The sequence below is a fragment of the Anguilla rostrata genome, chromosome 4 (genome assembly GCF_018555375.3).
Source record: "Anguilla rostrata isolate EN2019 chromosome 4, ASM1855537v3, whole genome shotgun sequence".
NCBI lineage: Eukaryota > Metazoa > Chordata > Actinopteri > Anguilliformes > Anguillidae > Anguilla > Anguilla rostrata.
The window spans coordinates 40,691,874-40,710,219 of NC_057936.1; the positions used below are offsets into that span (position 1 = coordinate 40,691,874).

The 18,346-nt window shown below is 41.5% G+C and overlaps 1 protein-coding gene and 1 long non-coding RNA gene across 3 annotated transcripts in view; one reads left to right on the top strand and one right to left on the bottom strand.

The window, feature by feature from the left end:
• Positions 1-18,346, bottom strand: part of LOC135253406 (uncharacterized) — a 217,237-nt gene that overhangs the window by 192,461 nt on the left and 6,430 nt on the right. The gene's annotated exons all lie outside the window — the stretch shown is intronic.
• LOC135253399 (la-related protein 4B-like) overlaps positions 1-18,346 on the top strand; it is a 55,743-nt gene that overhangs the window by 32,627 nt on the left and 4,770 nt on the right. For both annotated transcript variants that reach the window (XM_064332652.1, XM_064332651.1), the window contains 12 exons: positions 1,442-1,523; positions 2,444-2,580; positions 2,820-2,923; positions 3,923-4,033; positions 5,090-5,143; positions 12,500-12,718; positions 13,136-13,242; positions 13,529-13,780; positions 14,124-14,169; positions 14,991-15,173; positions 15,775-15,899; positions 18,021-18,135. In XM_064332652.1, coding sequence (XP_064188722.1) covers positions 1,442-1,523; positions 2,444-2,580; positions 2,820-2,923; positions 3,923-4,033; positions 5,090-5,143; positions 12,500-12,718; positions 13,136-13,242; positions 13,529-13,780; positions 14,124-14,169; positions 14,991-15,173; positions 15,775-15,899; positions 18,021-18,135 — 1,535 coding nt within the window. The remainder of the gene's footprint in view (positions 1-1,441; positions 1,524-2,443; positions 2,581-2,819; positions 2,924-3,922; positions 4,034-5,089; positions 5,144-12,499; positions 12,719-13,135; positions 13,243-13,528; positions 13,781-14,123; positions 14,170-14,990; positions 15,174-15,774; positions 15,900-18,020; positions 18,136-18,346) is intronic.

Consider the following 18,346-nt stretch of genomic DNA (forward strand, 5'->3'; position numbering starts at 1 on the left):
ATAAAAAAACAAGACCGGTAGCGCGTCTCACATTTGCAAACCAATAAAGCACGTCCAGTGTAACTGCAGCCTAAAGGCATTGAAGAGTATTTCCTCTGGCTTTTTTTCACTTAGATTACCAGGACAGGAATAAGTAAATAAGCACCCGACAGCTGTCCGTCTCCTTTCCAGTAATTATCAAGTTTTAGATAGATGTTTTATTTGAAAACGTGCATGAAATACACAATTAAGAACACAAATTCATGATTCTGGAAAAATGCAAGTCTCTACTATGCGTGGTATTATCTTGTCAGCTATACCTGCATGTATAACTTGCTTTGATCTGCAAAGAATAAATGTGTGCTGCAAGAGAGAGGCTCTTGAGGATTTGTAGGCTATCCTATTACGTTCTGACATCAATGTGACATTTTTGTATACTACTTTCACATTACAAGCCTGCCTCTTTAATAGCCCATGATAAACTGTGGCATGTTAACGCAAGGCTGATTTAGACTAACAGTGCACACCTAGTCTAGGCTACTATTTGTTAGTCTTCATCAAGGCAGTTGCTTTAAAAGTATTTCATTTTAGGCCAAAAAAATGACAAGACCATTTTTAAAATGGTGATTATATGTTTTTTTAAATTTATTTTTATAACAGGCATACTTATTGAAATGCCTTTTTTTGTTTTAAGTGTGGTTGGGCAAACAGGGTATTAGTTAGCAAGCTGGTCTTACTGAGCTAGCCAACTGAATAACATTGAACCCACAGTAACATTACAGCTGTTGAGCAAACTTTGCTGTTTGTAAGACGCACTAGTAGCATGCATGCAGATTTTTTTTCCCGGTCTGTTCATTTAGTTAGCTAACATTTCTTCACTTCCAGTTCTAATAGTGACATGCTGCTCCTGCGCAAGAATGCTACAGTTGATATTTCTCTCAGTGAATGCCCCAGGTGCCTCCTAGTCATTTTCTGGTGAGGTGTAGCACTTTTGAGACTGGGATAGTGGGTGGAAAAATGCCAAGTCTCCATATAGAGAGGTACACTTTCTTTTGAACCAAAATCTATGAAATAACAAATAAACTAGTATAACATCACCCCTCTTTGGTGTTTGTTATACACAGTGATTGGCTTTCTGTGTTCATGTCCTCAGATTTTAACTGACACTAGTTCTGCTGAATTTTTAGTCAGCACTGTTAACGCCAAAAAAAAAAAACCTACAGAAAACCATTCTTGTGGAGCTTGATGGAAGTAAAACAGTCTGGGTTCAGCCCTGCAGTGGGGAAGTGATATATAAATGGCAGTAGTAGCAGGTAGTTACCAAGAAGTTTTTCGCAGTGGTTCACAGCTGAGGACTTGTCAGTCTGCACTAACAAGGAGCCTACCATGTTAGGTGGCTGTTACTCTTTCTTTGGAAGCATTGTGTGTCAAAGCAGCACTTGTATTTCCCCTTTCCTTTCAGGTGGAGGAGACTCGCAACCCCCTGACCTACAGGAGGACCTTCGGGAACACCTGAAAACGACCCTGGAGTTTTGCCTGTCCCGGTACGCCCCCCTTTAGAACATTCTCCAGTTTTCTGGAGGTGCCCAGTTGAGCTTTAAGCATGGGTTAAGTATAGTGTAGTAAATGCACATGTAACATTTATATATTAAATTATGGTCCTAGATGGGTTTGAATGCCTTGTTATATGTATTAAATTAACAATAATATTAACACACAGCTCAGCCAAGTGCGGATAATAAATTTGGGATGAGATGCTTCACTTTTCGTCTAGAATCCAGAGAAGAGCTCCACCCATCATGAAACATGTTGATAGTAAAAAAACTGAACAATCCTGACTGATTGGTGGATAGTTTTTGGCTATACTTCTAGGAGCCCCTTTTCAATGAAGGGTTTTTAACCAGAAGGTATCCACCTGTTACCTTTGGCTTTGTTCTGTTTGTTGTTGGCAACATACTACATGATTAGTGTTAGTGCCAACATCCTTTCCCAGTTTTATTATCCTTTAGGGTAAACAGGAAGTTATGAGGTTGCTGGTGTATGAAGCATGGGACCCCTCCCCCATGTCTTTTCTCAAATTAAGGTATTTTTGCTGGGAACAGTTGTTTTTGCATACTATGTACTTTGCATACTATGTACTGTTCCCCATCTTTCACAGCTGACTCGTGCTTTTTCACAAAAAGGAAGACCTGTAAAATAATCATAACCTAATTTCCATAATTATTTTCAGTAAGTCTTTTACAAATTTTATATTGAAGTGTTGATGCCCTTGCTAGAGTCTAGTTCTGAACAGCCGCAGCTGCTCAGTGACAAGGTCTCCCAGCGACCAGCGTGGGCAGCTGTTTCTAAATGCGTGCTTTTATTGTGACAGTGAAGAATTCACTGGTGGGTGGTGGATTTATGGGTTTCCAGCGGGAGTGACTTTGAAGGGGGTGGTGGATTTTTGTTTCCTGTTGTTCCTCAGGGAAAATCTTGCCAGCGACATGTACCTCATCTCTCAGATGGACAGCGACCAGTACGTGCCAATCACCACGGTGGCGAACCTGGACCACGTCAAAAAACTCAGCACTGACATGGACTTAATCGTGAACGTCTTAAGGTGTAAGTGCCGTCCTGCCCCCGCGTCTCGCGCGGAGGTCCGCTTTGAGACGGGCGAGCTCATCGGTCTATGCAACTGAACCTTCAGCTAGCAGTTCCGAGGGTTGGAGCAGTGTTGAGTCACCCCTGCGGGAACTACGCGTGCATTCCTGATGCTTTTTTTTTTAAAGTTTTTTGGTGGTGGTTGGTGGAGGGAGGTGGAGGGTTGATGATTTTCAGTCACTGTGGCGATTTCCCCTCAGCGTTGCCTTTGGTACAAGTGGATGAAAAGGGTGAGAAGGTGAGACCGAACCAGAACCGCTGCATCGTCATCCTGAGAGAAGTTCCAGAGTCCACTCCCATAGAGGTCAGTTGCTCCCCTAAATGCTCTTCTTTTCTGCTGTTCCAATCTGATTATATCAGTTGTGGAGCAGATGTGCTTAAAAGACTTTTGGGAGTCCCAGATTGCATTTTTAAATCCATGATGATAATACAATAAATTGTGAGGTAGGAAACTTCAGGTTTGTTACCTAAGTCACAATTTATGCTGTGTTGTTTGCTCCAGATGATCATGTCCATGTGTACTGCATCAAATGAACCCCACTAGTGACTTTGGCCCATAAGTCATTTTAACTGGACTTTTATTTTGGATTAATATATACGATACAAATTTGATTCTATAATGTCACATGGATGTAGATGTGGATTGTTTGTATTTTCTTATTTGAACACCTCTGGGGGGCTACTAGTGGTGGCAGAACAGGGAGGTTTGAACAAATAACAGAGCGGTCCATCCATCTGTCTGATAGGGCACCAAGGTTTTGAATTCGGTTTGAGTTGCTTGTTTAGCTTGTGGAGGGAGATGAGAATTAGTGATCTGGCTGAGCCTGTGGAGGTTGTAGATCACAGGAGCAGCAGCCTTCTGGATGAGGTACTGAGGTCTGATGGCAGATGCACTTCCTCCAATATTATAAAACCTCCTAAATAATTTGGTGGGAGCAGTTGCTACTGAGCTTCCCTTCAATTTAAGGGACTTTTAAGCTTAGCACTGTGGAACTGTACTGCGCAGTGAAATAGTGCAAGTTAAAGTATGGACATCAATCCGGCAATAAAAGACGTTGGTGGATGTTGTACCAGAGGAGCAGCACATATGCATGAAACACAGTGTGCTAGGTAAAGATACACCCTGATGTTTTTCCTGCAATAGAAGTCTTATTTCATAGCAGGATTTATTGACCTATAATGCCAGCCTTTCACCAGACCAGAACAGAAATGGACTTGTAATTGCAAGGCCCTGTCAAAGAGTAAGGCCTATGATCTCATCTTCTCTTGTACGATGTGTGAATCATGTGTTAATTTTTAACAGGAGGTGGAAGCTCTCTTCAAAGGAGAGAACCTGCCCAAATTCATCAACTGTGAGTTTGCTTACAATGACAACTGGTTCATCACATTTGAGTCTGAAGCAGATGCACAGCAGGTAATCTCCCTCAGTCAAACTATTCACTTAAAGCGAGAAGCATTCAAACGCCCTGGAGTATCAGCGCTGTAATTGTGCTTTATGTTGTCTGTTAGCTTGTATCATGTATTGCTAGTTATATTTTTAGATCCAGTTTCTCACAGGGTATACAGTTCCCTCTTGTTATTGACATTCATGATAAAAAAGAACAAAAGAGATTTACATGTACTGAGCTGTAGTTTATACTCAAAAACTGTTAAGATAATTGTTTTGTGTCTGTCTGTCGATCAGAGGTCAGGGATAAAAGCAGAGAAGTGGGCAGTAGAGTAGCAGGGCCTATGACTCCTGAAGCAGGGCATCCTTCAGGAGTCATAGGCCCTGAGGAGGGCTTTGGCCAGAATGGTGATGCTGTGTTAAATTTCAAGAAACTGTATTGTCTGCTCCTTCCATCTGTCCTCTATCAACCTGGAACTTACTTTGATTCTGTGTGACTTGGTAATAAAAATTCTTCATGTATAAAGAGCCCAGAATGGGGCCCAGTAAAGCAACAGTGATTCAGTGGCATCAGCTGCCCCAGTAATTAGTGTAGTTCAGATGGAAATCAATCAATCGGTCAGTCTTTATTTTTGGACAACAACACTGACATGGATTATCACACATCACTTCCCAACAAACATTTTCCAGATTGAATGAAAATCGATATAATCTCAATTTAGCTAGTGTGGGTAAAAGTGAGAAAATGATTCCATGATCCCTTAAAAGGCAGTCAAGCTGTACTCTTGGAAAATGGTGTAATACAGAAAAGAACTGCGTGGTAAATTAACAGAGAGAACAGGCCAGCACTTCTAAGGGTGACTAGGTGACTGCGATGGGCAACTTTATGCAGTGTTGAATTTAAACTACTGTGCAGGGAGTGTGCTGTATATCGCTTTGGAATAGAATTTATTTGTTTTGAGCCTGGTTAGAGTTAGAAGTTTCTGTTGCAGTTAGTTATTGTCATTTGCATTCATCCAGCATCACCTGTAGACCACTGTTGACTGTCCTCATCTTGCCCTGACCACTGTGTCCTGCTTCCAGGCCTACCGATATCTCAGAGAAGAAGTGAAAACGTTTCAAGGGAAATCTATCAAGGTAAGCCATAGACTTAAATCACAAAAGTCTTGGTCCTTTATGGCAAAATGCTGCTACCTTTTAGTGTCTTAGTAACAGTATATGAATAAACTGGTTTGCGGAACCACTTTTCTGTGGAGGAATCCACATCCACAATAAATGCCAGTGCATTGTATAGTTCTGGCTAAAAAATAAAAAATTGCTGCAATTATTGCCTGAATTGTGTCACCAACACAATCCAGGCACCATTGAGAATTACAATAACCACATTGCCACAAGCTGTACAGCCATGTTCAGTCAAAGGCTTGAGCGAATTCTTGCCTAAAGACCTTTGCATCATGACGGATTCAAACTTCTGCTATTCCTGCTATATGATTGGTTCTCAGAGGTGCCTGCATCTCATCCATCTGAATCCCTCCCATGCAATGCCTCCTTGATTTTGTAGGCACTTGTCCATGTGACTGCTGATTTCCATATATGATAACAAACTTCCTGTGATAGCCTCACTCTTAACAATCAGTGGGTTTACATGATGTTTGAAAAAGTCGATTTATTGTATTAGTCTGGCTAAAACTGGACTTTTAAAAATCATGTAATCATCGTAGTCCGACTGAAATTGTACAAAGTTGAATTTTTCAAAGTCGGACTAACATACCTAGATAATGCGGTTCGGGGTCGATTTACTACGGCATGTATACGCTTCAATCGGACTATAATTGGCCTAGGCATTCTGCACGTTCCGTAATTTACATAGCAACTTTACTCTCACGGTGGCCAAGCCGAATCGATAACGTTTCAGAAAATATATAACTTTAAAATATTTAATTCAGTCTTCTACTGGGACTTTTGCCTTTTATGGAGGGTGTGACTGAAAATTTCGGTGCCGCTGACTGTAATCGAATGTTTTTCACATTTACCGTTCGATTGAGCAAGTAGCCTGCCATTCAAAGTACATTTTTATGGGTTAGAGCTGTCCAATTGTACTTCACAATCACCTTGTACGGCGATCAATAAAGGCTAACAGCACAGTACCACTTAATTATTGTCACTTCTATCACCACTGTAATGCATTTAAAAAAGGCGACAAACAACCTTTTCTGTGAGAAATGCATTGTCAAGCTCACACGCATACACTGCTGGCGACATTCTAAAGCTCCGTTTTGCCCTCCTTAGTATCATGGCGAAAAAAACACATTTCTGGACAGACAAGGAGACCAACTTCATGCTATCGCAACTAAAGGAGTTAAATATCCTAAAATACATGGGTGGAAGAAAAACGCGGAATGACGAACTATTCAAAAAAGTTGTGACAAAATTGGAGGAAGCAGGATTAATAAGAAGCCTTAGTCAGACACACCTCCATCAATAGTTCGATTCTTTCCGAGTCTTGTATATTGGGACAACGACAGTAATCCAATTTAATCTCATCTTTGGCCAAATCAAGCTGCTGTTAATATAGCTCTATTTCAACTGTGCTTGTAAACGTACTGATAGACTGTACCCCTTTACCCTGACTGGCAGTGTTTCCTGTGGAATCGATCTTTTGGTGTGGTGGTGGGTGGGTGGGTGGGGGGGTGTAGCAAAGGCGAACTATGAAGACTGAAAACATGAACCTCTTGAGATTTCTTAAAAGTTTTTTTTTTAAATATCTAAATCTATCTTTTAGCTCTGACGAGCTCTTGATACAAGGTATAGCAGTTTGCAAGAGCTAAAAAGTAGTTTTAGATGTACTTTAAAACCATAAAAGGTTAACCCTTGTATTGTTTGTAAATATTGAAGCAAAATAGGCCTGTATTTTGAGTTATGGTGGGGTGAAGACAATTAAAAGAGCACATTGTCCATCTAGAAGTTCTATCTTCAAGAATAGAGGACAATATAACCAAAATTGATACTTAGGAAAAGTTACATATTGCACTTTAAAAGGGACATTCTTCTGCTAAATTAACTCCATTACAATGACAAAACAGTTAATTAGTTAGGATGTTTTACCTTTTTATTTAACAATATAATTTGAGCTGGGTCCACATTCAAAGCCCTCTCTCTGTCTCTCTCACACTCAGTGATGGAGTTTACATGCATTGTCCATGCAAAAAAATTGGAAAAGGCGAGAAAAATGGCTTCAAAGATTCTGTTCTGTTACATTCTAATTCTACTGAGAAGCATGATACAAAAATTTCCTAACTAATTTAGATAATTGATTAATGTATTTTTTATTAGCTAGTGTTATCTGTATTCATTTCTGGACACTGCAGCAGCTTATGAGATTGCTCCTCTCGTTATAATCATAATCGTAATTAGAATGCAGCCCTCTTTGTCAGCTGTAGCAACTGTAGCCTAACTCAGTTTTGCTAGCTCACTACATTCACAAAACCTTAAAAATAAACACTTCCCCTTTCGTTTTCATGGAAAAAAATCACCATGTTGTAGTATGGAAATGGAAGTAGTGGAATCACTCAAACATTTTAAATGCCCTAAAAAATATTTTTTTTAAATTCGCACTGTTTTGACGATTTGCCAACAATTTGCGGCCGCGACATCTGACGGGTTTCTCCAGGTCACCATTTTAATCAGATGTATTGTACCATTATAACAGCAGCTCTAGATAAATTTAAAAAAAAAAGGGTAAGCACGTACGTAGCTCAACTGGAACAGGTTCCGCTTCGGCTCAAACAAACACTGTTTATTTTCAGATAACGTTACATATTTATCACATTTATTTTTTACTTGTCTGATCAGACAACTGCATGAGGCATTCCACTCGCCCGAACAGAGTTAGGATCCGCCAGTTGTCATCACCGAATGATAGTTCATGCCAGTGCTTGAGATGGGCAGGAGCTGTCGGGACTTGTATATGAGTACCGACTCTTATTTTGATTACCAACATCAATTTATTTTAAACAGTATGTATTTTGAGGAGTAGGTACCGATATGTATTTTGGTCCAATTCAAACACTGGTTAACACTGGTATTTTTGTAATATTTGAAGCGTCACTACCTACCTTTTCGTTGTCTTTTGGTCACTGCAAGTCTTCCGACCACCTCAGAAAGGAGCAAGCACGGAGCGCGCAGCCTAGGCTCTTTTTGAAAATAAATATGTGGACGCGACAGTATGGTTTTGAAAGCGCATTTAGGCAGAAATATTTAATATATAGGCTATATACAGTATATATATAATTTATTATTTTAGAATTTTAAATTTTATTTTAATTATTTTTTTTATTATGGTGTGGCGGCAAGGATTTTGCCGCCACACCATAATAACGTTGCTGACCATTGTCAACGTTGCTGACTGGCTTTGTGAAGAACAAGTATTGGAAAGGCCAAAAGCACTGACCTGAGTCACCAAGGTGTGACTGCAGCACTGCTGAAGCCCAGAAGCGACTGTGGAAAACCATAAAACACTGGCCTGCATTAGCATGGCTGTGGAAATTTGCCTCATGAAAGCTGACTTTGCACGTAGATGTAATTTACGCCAAAAAGGTTTTCTTTACATTTTGATGAAATGGTATGCCTACTAAGTATATGATTTTGTAAAAATTTTACATAGTTTGTTTAACCATGGCAGTTGTTAAGGGCATTAACCACTGTTAACTTCAAAATGTGAATAAAAATGGCTGAATTTAAAAACATAAGTGCTCAATGCCTTTAAGAATAAAATAAACAATCTTTAAAGTTGCAGTTGGTAACTATCGCAATGGTCACAATGTTGTAAAAAAGTCTTAAATCAAAACGCCTGATGGCCCTGCCCACAGAGAAAGGGGCACACACCAACCCCCCGCTTCTCTGCGCGCCTCCTGAGCAGGTATCTGCATTTATAGCTATGACTCTTTGACAAGGAGGATTACAGGAGTACAGTACATTATAGATTACACTCAAGCAAATTAGTGTTTTCCCATCAGTCTCCCATCAAGACATGAATATTAGTATGTTTGCTGTCAAGATGGTCTATTTTTACGTTTAATAGGAGGTCATGTTGGTCTGCAATGAATTGTTGCAGCCAGGTGAATACATGAAGGTTTCCTTCCCGCCAGTGTGCTGCTTCCGCTCTTCTCTTTGGAAAGATTTCCAGCACACTACCAGTGCCAAAAGTTAAAACTCCAAAATGGATATATTTGTTAACTGTTCGGAAATCTGAATCCCCTGCCATCTACATCCGAAAAAGAACCCGAGCGAACAGCAGCCAAATGACGCAAGCCTGTGACAATACAAAGACCGCTATCTACAGTGCGGTGTGGCGGTGTTGTGTCCCACCCCGGCATGCCCGATCTCCTGGGAAAAATTATCCAATGCAGCCATATGGCCCAAAAAATAAAATAAAGGTATCTTGATACAAAGCATCCAAGCTACAACTCAAAATCAAAATATCAAGAGATATTTCAGACGCTTTGGAACACTAAACGAGAGGCAGAATGAAGGCATGATGCCATTTGCATGTCTGGCGGCCGAGTTGGTGGCAAAAGCAAAGAAGCCACATAGTATTGCCAAGTTCCTTATTCTACTAGCGTGCAAGAAGATTGTAGGCACAATAATATGGCCAGATGCTGTCCAAGTAATTGATGAAATCCGCTTATCTGACAATACTGTGAAACGATGCATTGATGAAGTGTCTGTCATACAGTAATCTTAACTTAGTCATCAAACTACAGCAGAGTGGTAGATTTGTGGTACAAATAGATGATTCAGCAGACTTCAGTGGCCACTTCAGTCGATGGTGGACTGCCATAAGTGGATGGTGATGGTATTGATGAGAATTTTTTATTTTGTAAAGACTCATGCCACCTGCAATGCGATTAAGGTGACGGATCAGTACCTGAGAGAGCAGGGTCTTGACCGGGAAATGGGAAAATAATATCCTGACAGTGATCAGACAAAATCTGATCCAAAATACAGCTGTGAAAAGAGAGAGTGATCAAGAAAAACACTGATATGTTCCCATTGGTATCCAACGGCACTGCTATTAAGACAGTAACTTTTTACAAATATATAGCTTCTCACCTGACAACGCTGAAGGAGAGATTTGAGTCATATTTTCCTGTCACAGATGAGCAGCTCTCTGATTGGGTCCGGGATCCATTTCACTTGCTTGCCACAGCGTCAGCAGCAGGCTGCTGTACATCCACGGAAGATGAACTCGCTGACTTGCAGATGGATCGCACGCGCATATTACAACACGGCGATCTTCCTTTGGATACCGTTTGTCTGCTAACGAGACAGGAATATCCCTCCCTTTCGTGGTGTGCCATCAAGGTGCTGATACCATTTTCTACCTATTTGTGTGAACTGGCTTTCTCCTCTCCTCAAGAATAAGATGAAGCAGCGGCTGTCAGTGGAACAAGACCTCCGGGTCATTTTGTCCTCAATCACTCCTCAAATCAAGAGGCTCAGGCAGGCACATGTGTCCCATAATGTTTTCAGTTATGTTCTGATTAACATTTTAAAGAAAATGTTTAACAGGCAGAGTTGATTGCTAGGCCTATTTTTTTATTCATTCTCATTCTGTTACTATTACTTTCTACTGAGAATTACCTAAATATGACATTTCTACTATCAACATGTAATTTTTTGTATGAAATAGATTTAATATTTTGACTCGTTTGTCTATTTCTAATACAGATTAGCAAAAATTATAACCAGTTTATAGTGTGCGCCGTTGTTTTGAACTAAAAACATGTTTATAAGTTGTTGCAAACTGCATGTCATTTTTTAGTGCTGTGAAAGTAGAAATTATTTTCTGTTTGCCTGAAAAGTTTGGGAACCACTGGTGTAGACCATAACCAATACTGGTTACAGCTGGCAAACAGGATTCAAGCTGACTCTAGCTAAAATAATCTATCTGACAGGTATCATTAGCTTACCGAATTAGCCTAGGTACTAGGTACCTACCACACAGATAACGCTTGCAAACCTTTCATTCTTCCAAGTACTTGCCGCCGAAAGTAACATTATCAGTAATGACTACGTAGGTTCTGCGGTGGGTTAATTCATTGATGCTAACTTACTTAATTGGCTGGCAGGTAACTTACTGCTGAAATTTAGACCTATCTGTCGTGCAGAAAAAAAACGCAAGCTCAGCGTCAGTCCTTAACTCCATCCACTCTTGAAGCTCTCGTCACCTTCTGCTTTGCACAGCCTGAGCATATTGTCTATCCACCATTGGTGAAATGGTTTCTTTTTGAACAGGTCTAACAACGTGTACTGTTATGTGAACACACACTCATTGTTGGTTGTTTTATGTTGTAAACCACTTTTTATATTGTAAACATGAATTGGTTTTGGAACACAGAATTTACGGGCATAAACACAGCGTATGGAGCTGGTTATCTCTCACAGGAGCTCCTTCTGTAACTGCTACCAATTAAGCATGACTGTTCCTGGATATCTTTTTTAAAAAGTTACCAACTACAACTTTAAGAACAAAATTAAGACAATACAATTGTGAAAGGAGCTCCTACTATCATGGAGTACATGCCATACACTATCATGGTAATAACCAATAGAACAACACACACAGTGATTGGTGGATTCTGCTTCCTGGATGCCCACAGGGTGCTCAGGAATATAGGTAGAAAATATCCCAACAGTCACAGTCAGACTTGTATTTGCTTTTGTATTAAACAGGAGTTCAGTTTCTCCTTAAAGGCATCCTCAGTAATTTGTCTCATTTTCATGAGCACTATCATAGCATGTATGCATTGTGCTCTGGGCATCTTTAAATATAGGATGCACATGATCTGTATGTGTTTATTTTTATTTATTTATTTATTTATTTTTAATTTAGCAATCCCATTAGCTTACATAAGGATGTTGTTAATCAGAATTCCATTAATCAGCTTCATCTGGTAAACATATACCCCGCTAGCAGATAAGCAAATTTCAGCCACAAGCAGTTGTGCAATGCCCATATGAAGCTGTTGGCAGCATATAAAAAAGTACATCAATAAATCAAGTGGGAATGAATCCTCAAACCACATAAAGACCACAGGGACCTAGATCACTGCCTGAAATTATCTATTTTTGCAGCAGTTGTGTTCAGCATAAATACGCACTAATAAAGATGCCAAAGTTATTTATGTTTAACTCTTCAACTCTTCTGATGCAAAGTATGTCAGATGGGTTTTTATTTGTGATGGAGAGTGAGGCTTGATGAAACCACAAAATAGGCAGAGCTACTATTTGTCAGTCATTGGTTTGAGCCAATCACTGTTTTGCTTTGGAGAGAAAAACCACTTTATTAGTTCAGACAAATCAGTGATTGCCAGCTCTTTAAAGCTCTGCCATGGAGCTTTTTGATTGCTACTTTTTAACCAATAAGAATGTACGTATCCAGGAAAATTAGGTCTTGTCTCCTCCCTCTGCTCTCCCTTCCCTAAATCCCAGGCCAGGATAAAAGCAAAGGCAATCGCCATCAACACTTTCCTGCCAAAGAACGGGTACCGGCAGGCGGATATGAACGCCAGCATAAACGCGACGGCCCAGCAGCGCTACACATCGTTCTACATGCCCCCCGTGTACAGTGCCCAGCAGCAGTACCCCCTCTACAGCCTCATCAGCCCCCACACCTGGACCACCACGCATAGCTTCTTGGACCCAGCTCTGGTCTGTTCCCTCTCTTTCTAATCATTTAGAAAATGATTCATTTTTTTTCTAATTTCATTTAAACTGCCCATTTAGAAAACCGTGGCTTATAACTGCCAGGCCAACCTCTACCAGAAACTTCCTCCCTACTTGTTCAACTCTAATGCCAGATTAGGCTTTCACAAGAACTTTGATTTGGACATGCCTTTGAATTATGCGTAGGAATAGGAATAGGAGCATGCAATTTTTGTGCGAGTAATCAAGAGATGTCCTGTTGGGGATACCCTCCCCTTCTAGGCCAAGCCAGGTTTTGTTGTTGTTGCTGGTTTGTGTCGAATTAAACTATGGCATATTGTTTGTGTACTTTTTTGTGATGTTTGCATTGTTGTTGTACATTTGTCACAGACTCCTATTGAGGTTTCAAATGTTGTTCAACAGGTAACTGCATTTCCCAGTGCTGGATTCATAAACGGGTTTCCCTCGTCTCCTGGTTTTAAGCCTGCCACATCTCCTCTGACCATCCGGCAGTACTCCCCCAGGAACAGGTTTGAGCAACTCCTCTCGCCCCCTCTGTGTAGCTGTTTTCTCCCACAGTTGTGATGGCTTGGCACTTGTAAGCCAGTATGAACAAGATATATCCCACCAGTTATATTTAGTAGCTTTGACTTTGTTCTTGTGAAGTGTAATAATATTTTGAAGCTGTGTTGGGATTTGTCCATTAACCTGAGATTTCACTATTGCAGTTTAAAACCAAGCCTGACTGTGAAGTAGCTACATTGCTGCTTTTCTCATTTTCCTTAAGCAGCTAAGCAATGTGGTTTTGTTTCACAGGAACCACAGTAAGACTCCCCTGCAGCCCACTTTACCTAATGTGGACCGCAGCTCTGGGCTCCTGGAAAGCCCCGCCATCTTCAACTTCCCAGAACGTGTTCTGAATGGGGTGCGTGGGCCCCAGACCCGGCCCCCAGGCCAGAGCAGGACAAGGTTACCCAACACAATGGCTTACACCAGGCGGGACAGTGGGACGACAGGACGGTTGGAGCCAATCAATGCTGACTTCTCACCTAGCATGGGCAGGGGAAGGTAACTACTGCCTCTTTTTCAGCCAATAGGCACAGACCTCCTGCCTCCACTTCAGCCAGTAGGCACAGACATGTCCACAAGTTACAGCCAAGCATTGTCTCAGGATGTTGACCATCTGGCTTGCTACGGTTTTGATTAGAATTAACAAAAGAATAGGGTTTGTAACCTTGATGAACTTGATGGATCTCACTACTTCTGTTAGAAAGGTTTCTGTTTTGGATGCAAGTTCTGTGTTTGGATCTAATGGGCAGGAGAACAAATTGTAACAAATGGAAAATCTGTGATACAGAATAGCGCAAGAAAGGATGTGTATTAACCATTCAACTGTTTTTGTTTTCTTGAGGAAAAACATTTATGGGTATAGAAAGAAGAGGGAGGACAAGTTTACAGTAAGTACAGTGCATGTTACAATGTCTCGGATAGGTAGTGTTCATTTGAAAATTGGTTTCTTATTTGGCGGGAGTTTGTTTTGTCTGTTTTTTGGCTGGACCGCAACAGCAGCATAAATGCGAGTGTCTGTGACTGAGTGACTGAGTGAGTGATGAAGTTACACCGCGCATGTCTGTGACTGAGTGACTGAGTGATGAAGTTACACCATTGGTCGGCCGGTTTGGTCCAGCCATAAACTAGGTTTGACCTGGTCTTGTTTGTATAACAACCTTCTCACCCAGTTGAAGGTGTGATTGTTTCTAATTAATTTGTCTGTGCTGTTGTAGACCTTATTACTATTCCCAGCATGCTTATGTTGAAGTGCTATGTGTTGATAAAGTCTGTCGGTGTCATAGTTAAACTCCTGTCAATGCAATATTTTCATTATGAACGCCTGGTCCATGTATGAATAATATGATTTGCATATAGTGTTTTTTTTCTCTATGTGGGGGTCCAGACTTACTGTAAAGTCCAGATCAGATCAAAAAAAACTTATGCTAGATGAAATGTGGTTTCATTAAATAGAATCTTAGAATGAGTAAAGACATTAGTCCACATGTAAACACTGGCTAATAATTTTAACGACTTAAAGACTTGACATGTTGAATCCTGGAGAGCACAGTAGCAGTCAGCAGATGTTAAATCTCAGTAGTTTTCCACACAAAATGTCTTCTGTCAATGTGTGAAAACAGTCATTTTCGGTTTAAAATCTGAACCGGCCTTGAGTGGTTGAAGGGCTGAGCTTCCCTGACGTTGCTGTGGTTGAATTTGTGTGTGACAGAGGGCGCCCGTGCAGTCGCCCCCCCTTCCTCCCACCCAGAAGCCCCCCTCTCCGAGCTTCGAACTGGGCCTGTCCAGCTTCCCCCCTCTGCCTGGCGCTGCTGGCCAGCTCAAGACCGATGACATTAGCGAGAGCCAACTGTCCAGCATCGTCGTAGGAACCGCGAAGGACAAGGGAGCTGGGGTAATTGTTTCTTTGTTCTGGGATAATTCACAAAGAACACAAGCGGTTTCTTTTTCCAGTACTCCCTGAGCCTGTTACAATAACCTCTGCCCCATCACAAGCGCAAAATCAACAAGATGCGACATTTATGAAAAATAATTGCCGTCCCTGTAAGCGTGTGATGTTTGCCCATGAGGCGTTTCAGGAGGCAGTGTATTTATAGCAAGATGAGAGTGGGGGCCAGGGACCATACAAGTCTAGCTGACCTCAGGTTGTCTCGGGAACAAACTGGCGCTTCTTTTTACAAGTTGCTCACCCGGCTACAGTCGAGGACAGTCGCACCCCTAAAATGTTTGCTCTATGTTCTGAGTGCTATAACTAGCATGCTGTCCGCCCCCTCTCAAATGGCCATAAAAAAACAGGTGGGGCAGAGGAAATAGATGGGTCTTTGAGTCTGTGCGCACATGGAAGGGTGACTCATCCCAGGTGACATTGTGCAACAGTGTCCTCAGTGAACAGACTGTGCATGTTCTCATCCGTTTGGATGTTGTGTCAGTTATACCAGAAGTTTCCCCATTTGAGAAAGGGCTGCACTGACTTCTTTACTCCCCTCTTTTTCTAGAATGTGAACTTGGACCCCAGCACCAACTGCGCTCCTTCAGGGATCCCCAAAGAGCCGCCCCCGACTGTTACCACCCCAGCCCTCCACCGACTAGAGGGCCCCTCCTCTCCACCCTGCTCCCCTGAGTGAGTGTCGCCCCTATCTGGCGCCACTTACCTGCTGTTGAACTCTTTTATTCAAAAATGCAAATTAAATGGCCGCTGCCCAATGAACGACTTCAAAATCTGCAAACTGCGACGGAACTGACGGTCATCTTTTCTCCATAAGTAAAGCAGAGGGTCATCTGATCACACAAGATTTGGAATACAGGAGAAAGCTGTGCTTTCTGGCTGCATGCAGGACTGAGTTTTTTGTGCTTATGAATTTTTAATGGTATGATCACAGCATGAAGATGCATGTATTAGTATTAATTGATAAGACTAGGCAAGCCTAGTTCAGTTGGACCCTGGGTACTAGCAGGGGGAACAATCTCTCCCAGAAACTGAAGTGCTTGACTTTATGGCCATAAATGGCACTGTATCCTTTTTTTCCCCCACATTCCAGATGACCCTTACTCACTGAGACTCAATAAGACCCTAAACCTAAATTGGACAATAGATTCTGGCAAATATATATTTTTTTAAAGTCATGGCCCCAAATGTAGCTTCTGTTATGCAAAATGTCAAAATGTCTGTGCTTGCACTGATTTAGACAGTGCAGCTTATGTTGGCCCACACTCCTGTGCTCAGCAGATTCGAAGATTCCAAACATCTTTATTTCACAGAAGCAATCATATTTTCAGTCACGTAACCAGTCTTATCACATTTTCAAGCACCAGATAGATAGTCTACTTTACAACTATCCTATGATAACATCCTTTTGGGTGGCTAAAAAAGAAGATCTGTTGATCTGTGGGGAAAAAAGCCCAAAGTATATGCATCATGTCACCAATTTTCCAATCGGAACAGCCAAATGAATGCCATACAAGAGAGCTGAAAAAAATTGAGACTAGTGATAAGTTAAGCGTGTCAAGCCAGCGCTGCTGCTTGCAACTGTTTTTTGGTTTGTAATTGCTATATTGTTGCCAACATTAGCTAGCTAGCTAAATCAGATCTAATTAAATTAGCTTTAGCTATCAAATCTATTTAACGTTAACTTAATTCCTAGCATGATATCACTAAAGTTACCTATCTATAAGAAATATTTGGTGTTTTGTTATCCAAATTGTCCTCTGATTTCCTGTGCCTTGAACATGCTGAAATACTTTTGTAGACAGTAAGAGTAGGCTTCTTGCGTTTAATGGAGGTTCAAAAATAAGTGTAGATGCATTCCGACACCTACTCGACTAGTGTGTATTAGCCGTGCATGCGCATTTCAACAATGTCACTCTCAGTTACGGACAATGACTGTTTTAGGCTGGCCCCCCAGTAGAACCCGCCCTGTTCTTGGTAGATATTGTCTTTATATGCAGGCAGTACCCGGGTTAAGAACGTCCCACTTACGGACAACTCGTATTTACGAACGGACTGCCATAAGGCCTATTATATTATACATTTTAGTTAAATACAGTGGTTTGTAATAACGAACACACGCAATACTTTGTGACGCTCATGAAAACTTTGCTCGGCTTATATATAATAAAATATATACACTCCTGGGCAAAAAAATGGGCCAAGCCTAAAATGGCAAAATATTAAGCTTTTAAAGCAAATCATTGGTCAGAAATTTAGCAAGAATAACTGACACTAAATAAGAACCGTATGTACCTGTTCTGACTTACCTACAAATTTGACTTAAAGACAGACTTAGGAACGGATCTCGTTCATAACCTGGGGACTGCCTGTATGTGCTAAATATGAGAAGAGAGCAGGCTGTACTTTTCAGTTTTCTGGACTCCACTTCAGCCCAGCACCATCTGACGGTGTGCTTATGACTACAGAATACATTGGCGTCAACGGAGACACATGTACGGTGTGGGAAGCTGTATCTGCAATGACGAGGCACGATTTGAACAGCACTTGGTTCCCAATTGCGCGTTCGCAAGTCTGTTTTTTTTATCCTTAGTTGCTTGCTGCTATGACAGAAGGAACGACCTAAGGCTAATAGTTTGAGTACGCACCCAGCTGCGGGAACGCAAGCTTGTGTAAGTGGCCCTTGATAAGGGCGTCTGCCTAGCAAATGAATCACGTCGTGCGGAAATGCTGAAATCGGGCCTGTCGCTGTTAATCGAAGCTTAGTATGTGATGATTGGTGGTGTTGTTTTGCAGGGAGCCGAAGGTCCCAGCAGAGGCCAATCGGAAGGAGACTCAGCCCCCTATGGAGCGAATACCTGCAGCCGTCGTCGCCACCAGTAAACCAGTCCAGGTCAACGGGGCACCTGTGGTGAGAGAACACGGCTTCTTTCTCTGCGTGCTTAGTTTGCTTTGTCTCATTCATACCCCAATTAATACACAAGTGGCAGGAAATGAAATGCGTGGAAAGGCAGATGGCAGTTAGTCAGGTCCGACCTGTGCCTTGGCAACTCTGACAAGGTGTACAGGAGAACCTCTTTGACACAGATCTCAGAGTTAAACCGACCAGTCAACCAAATGGC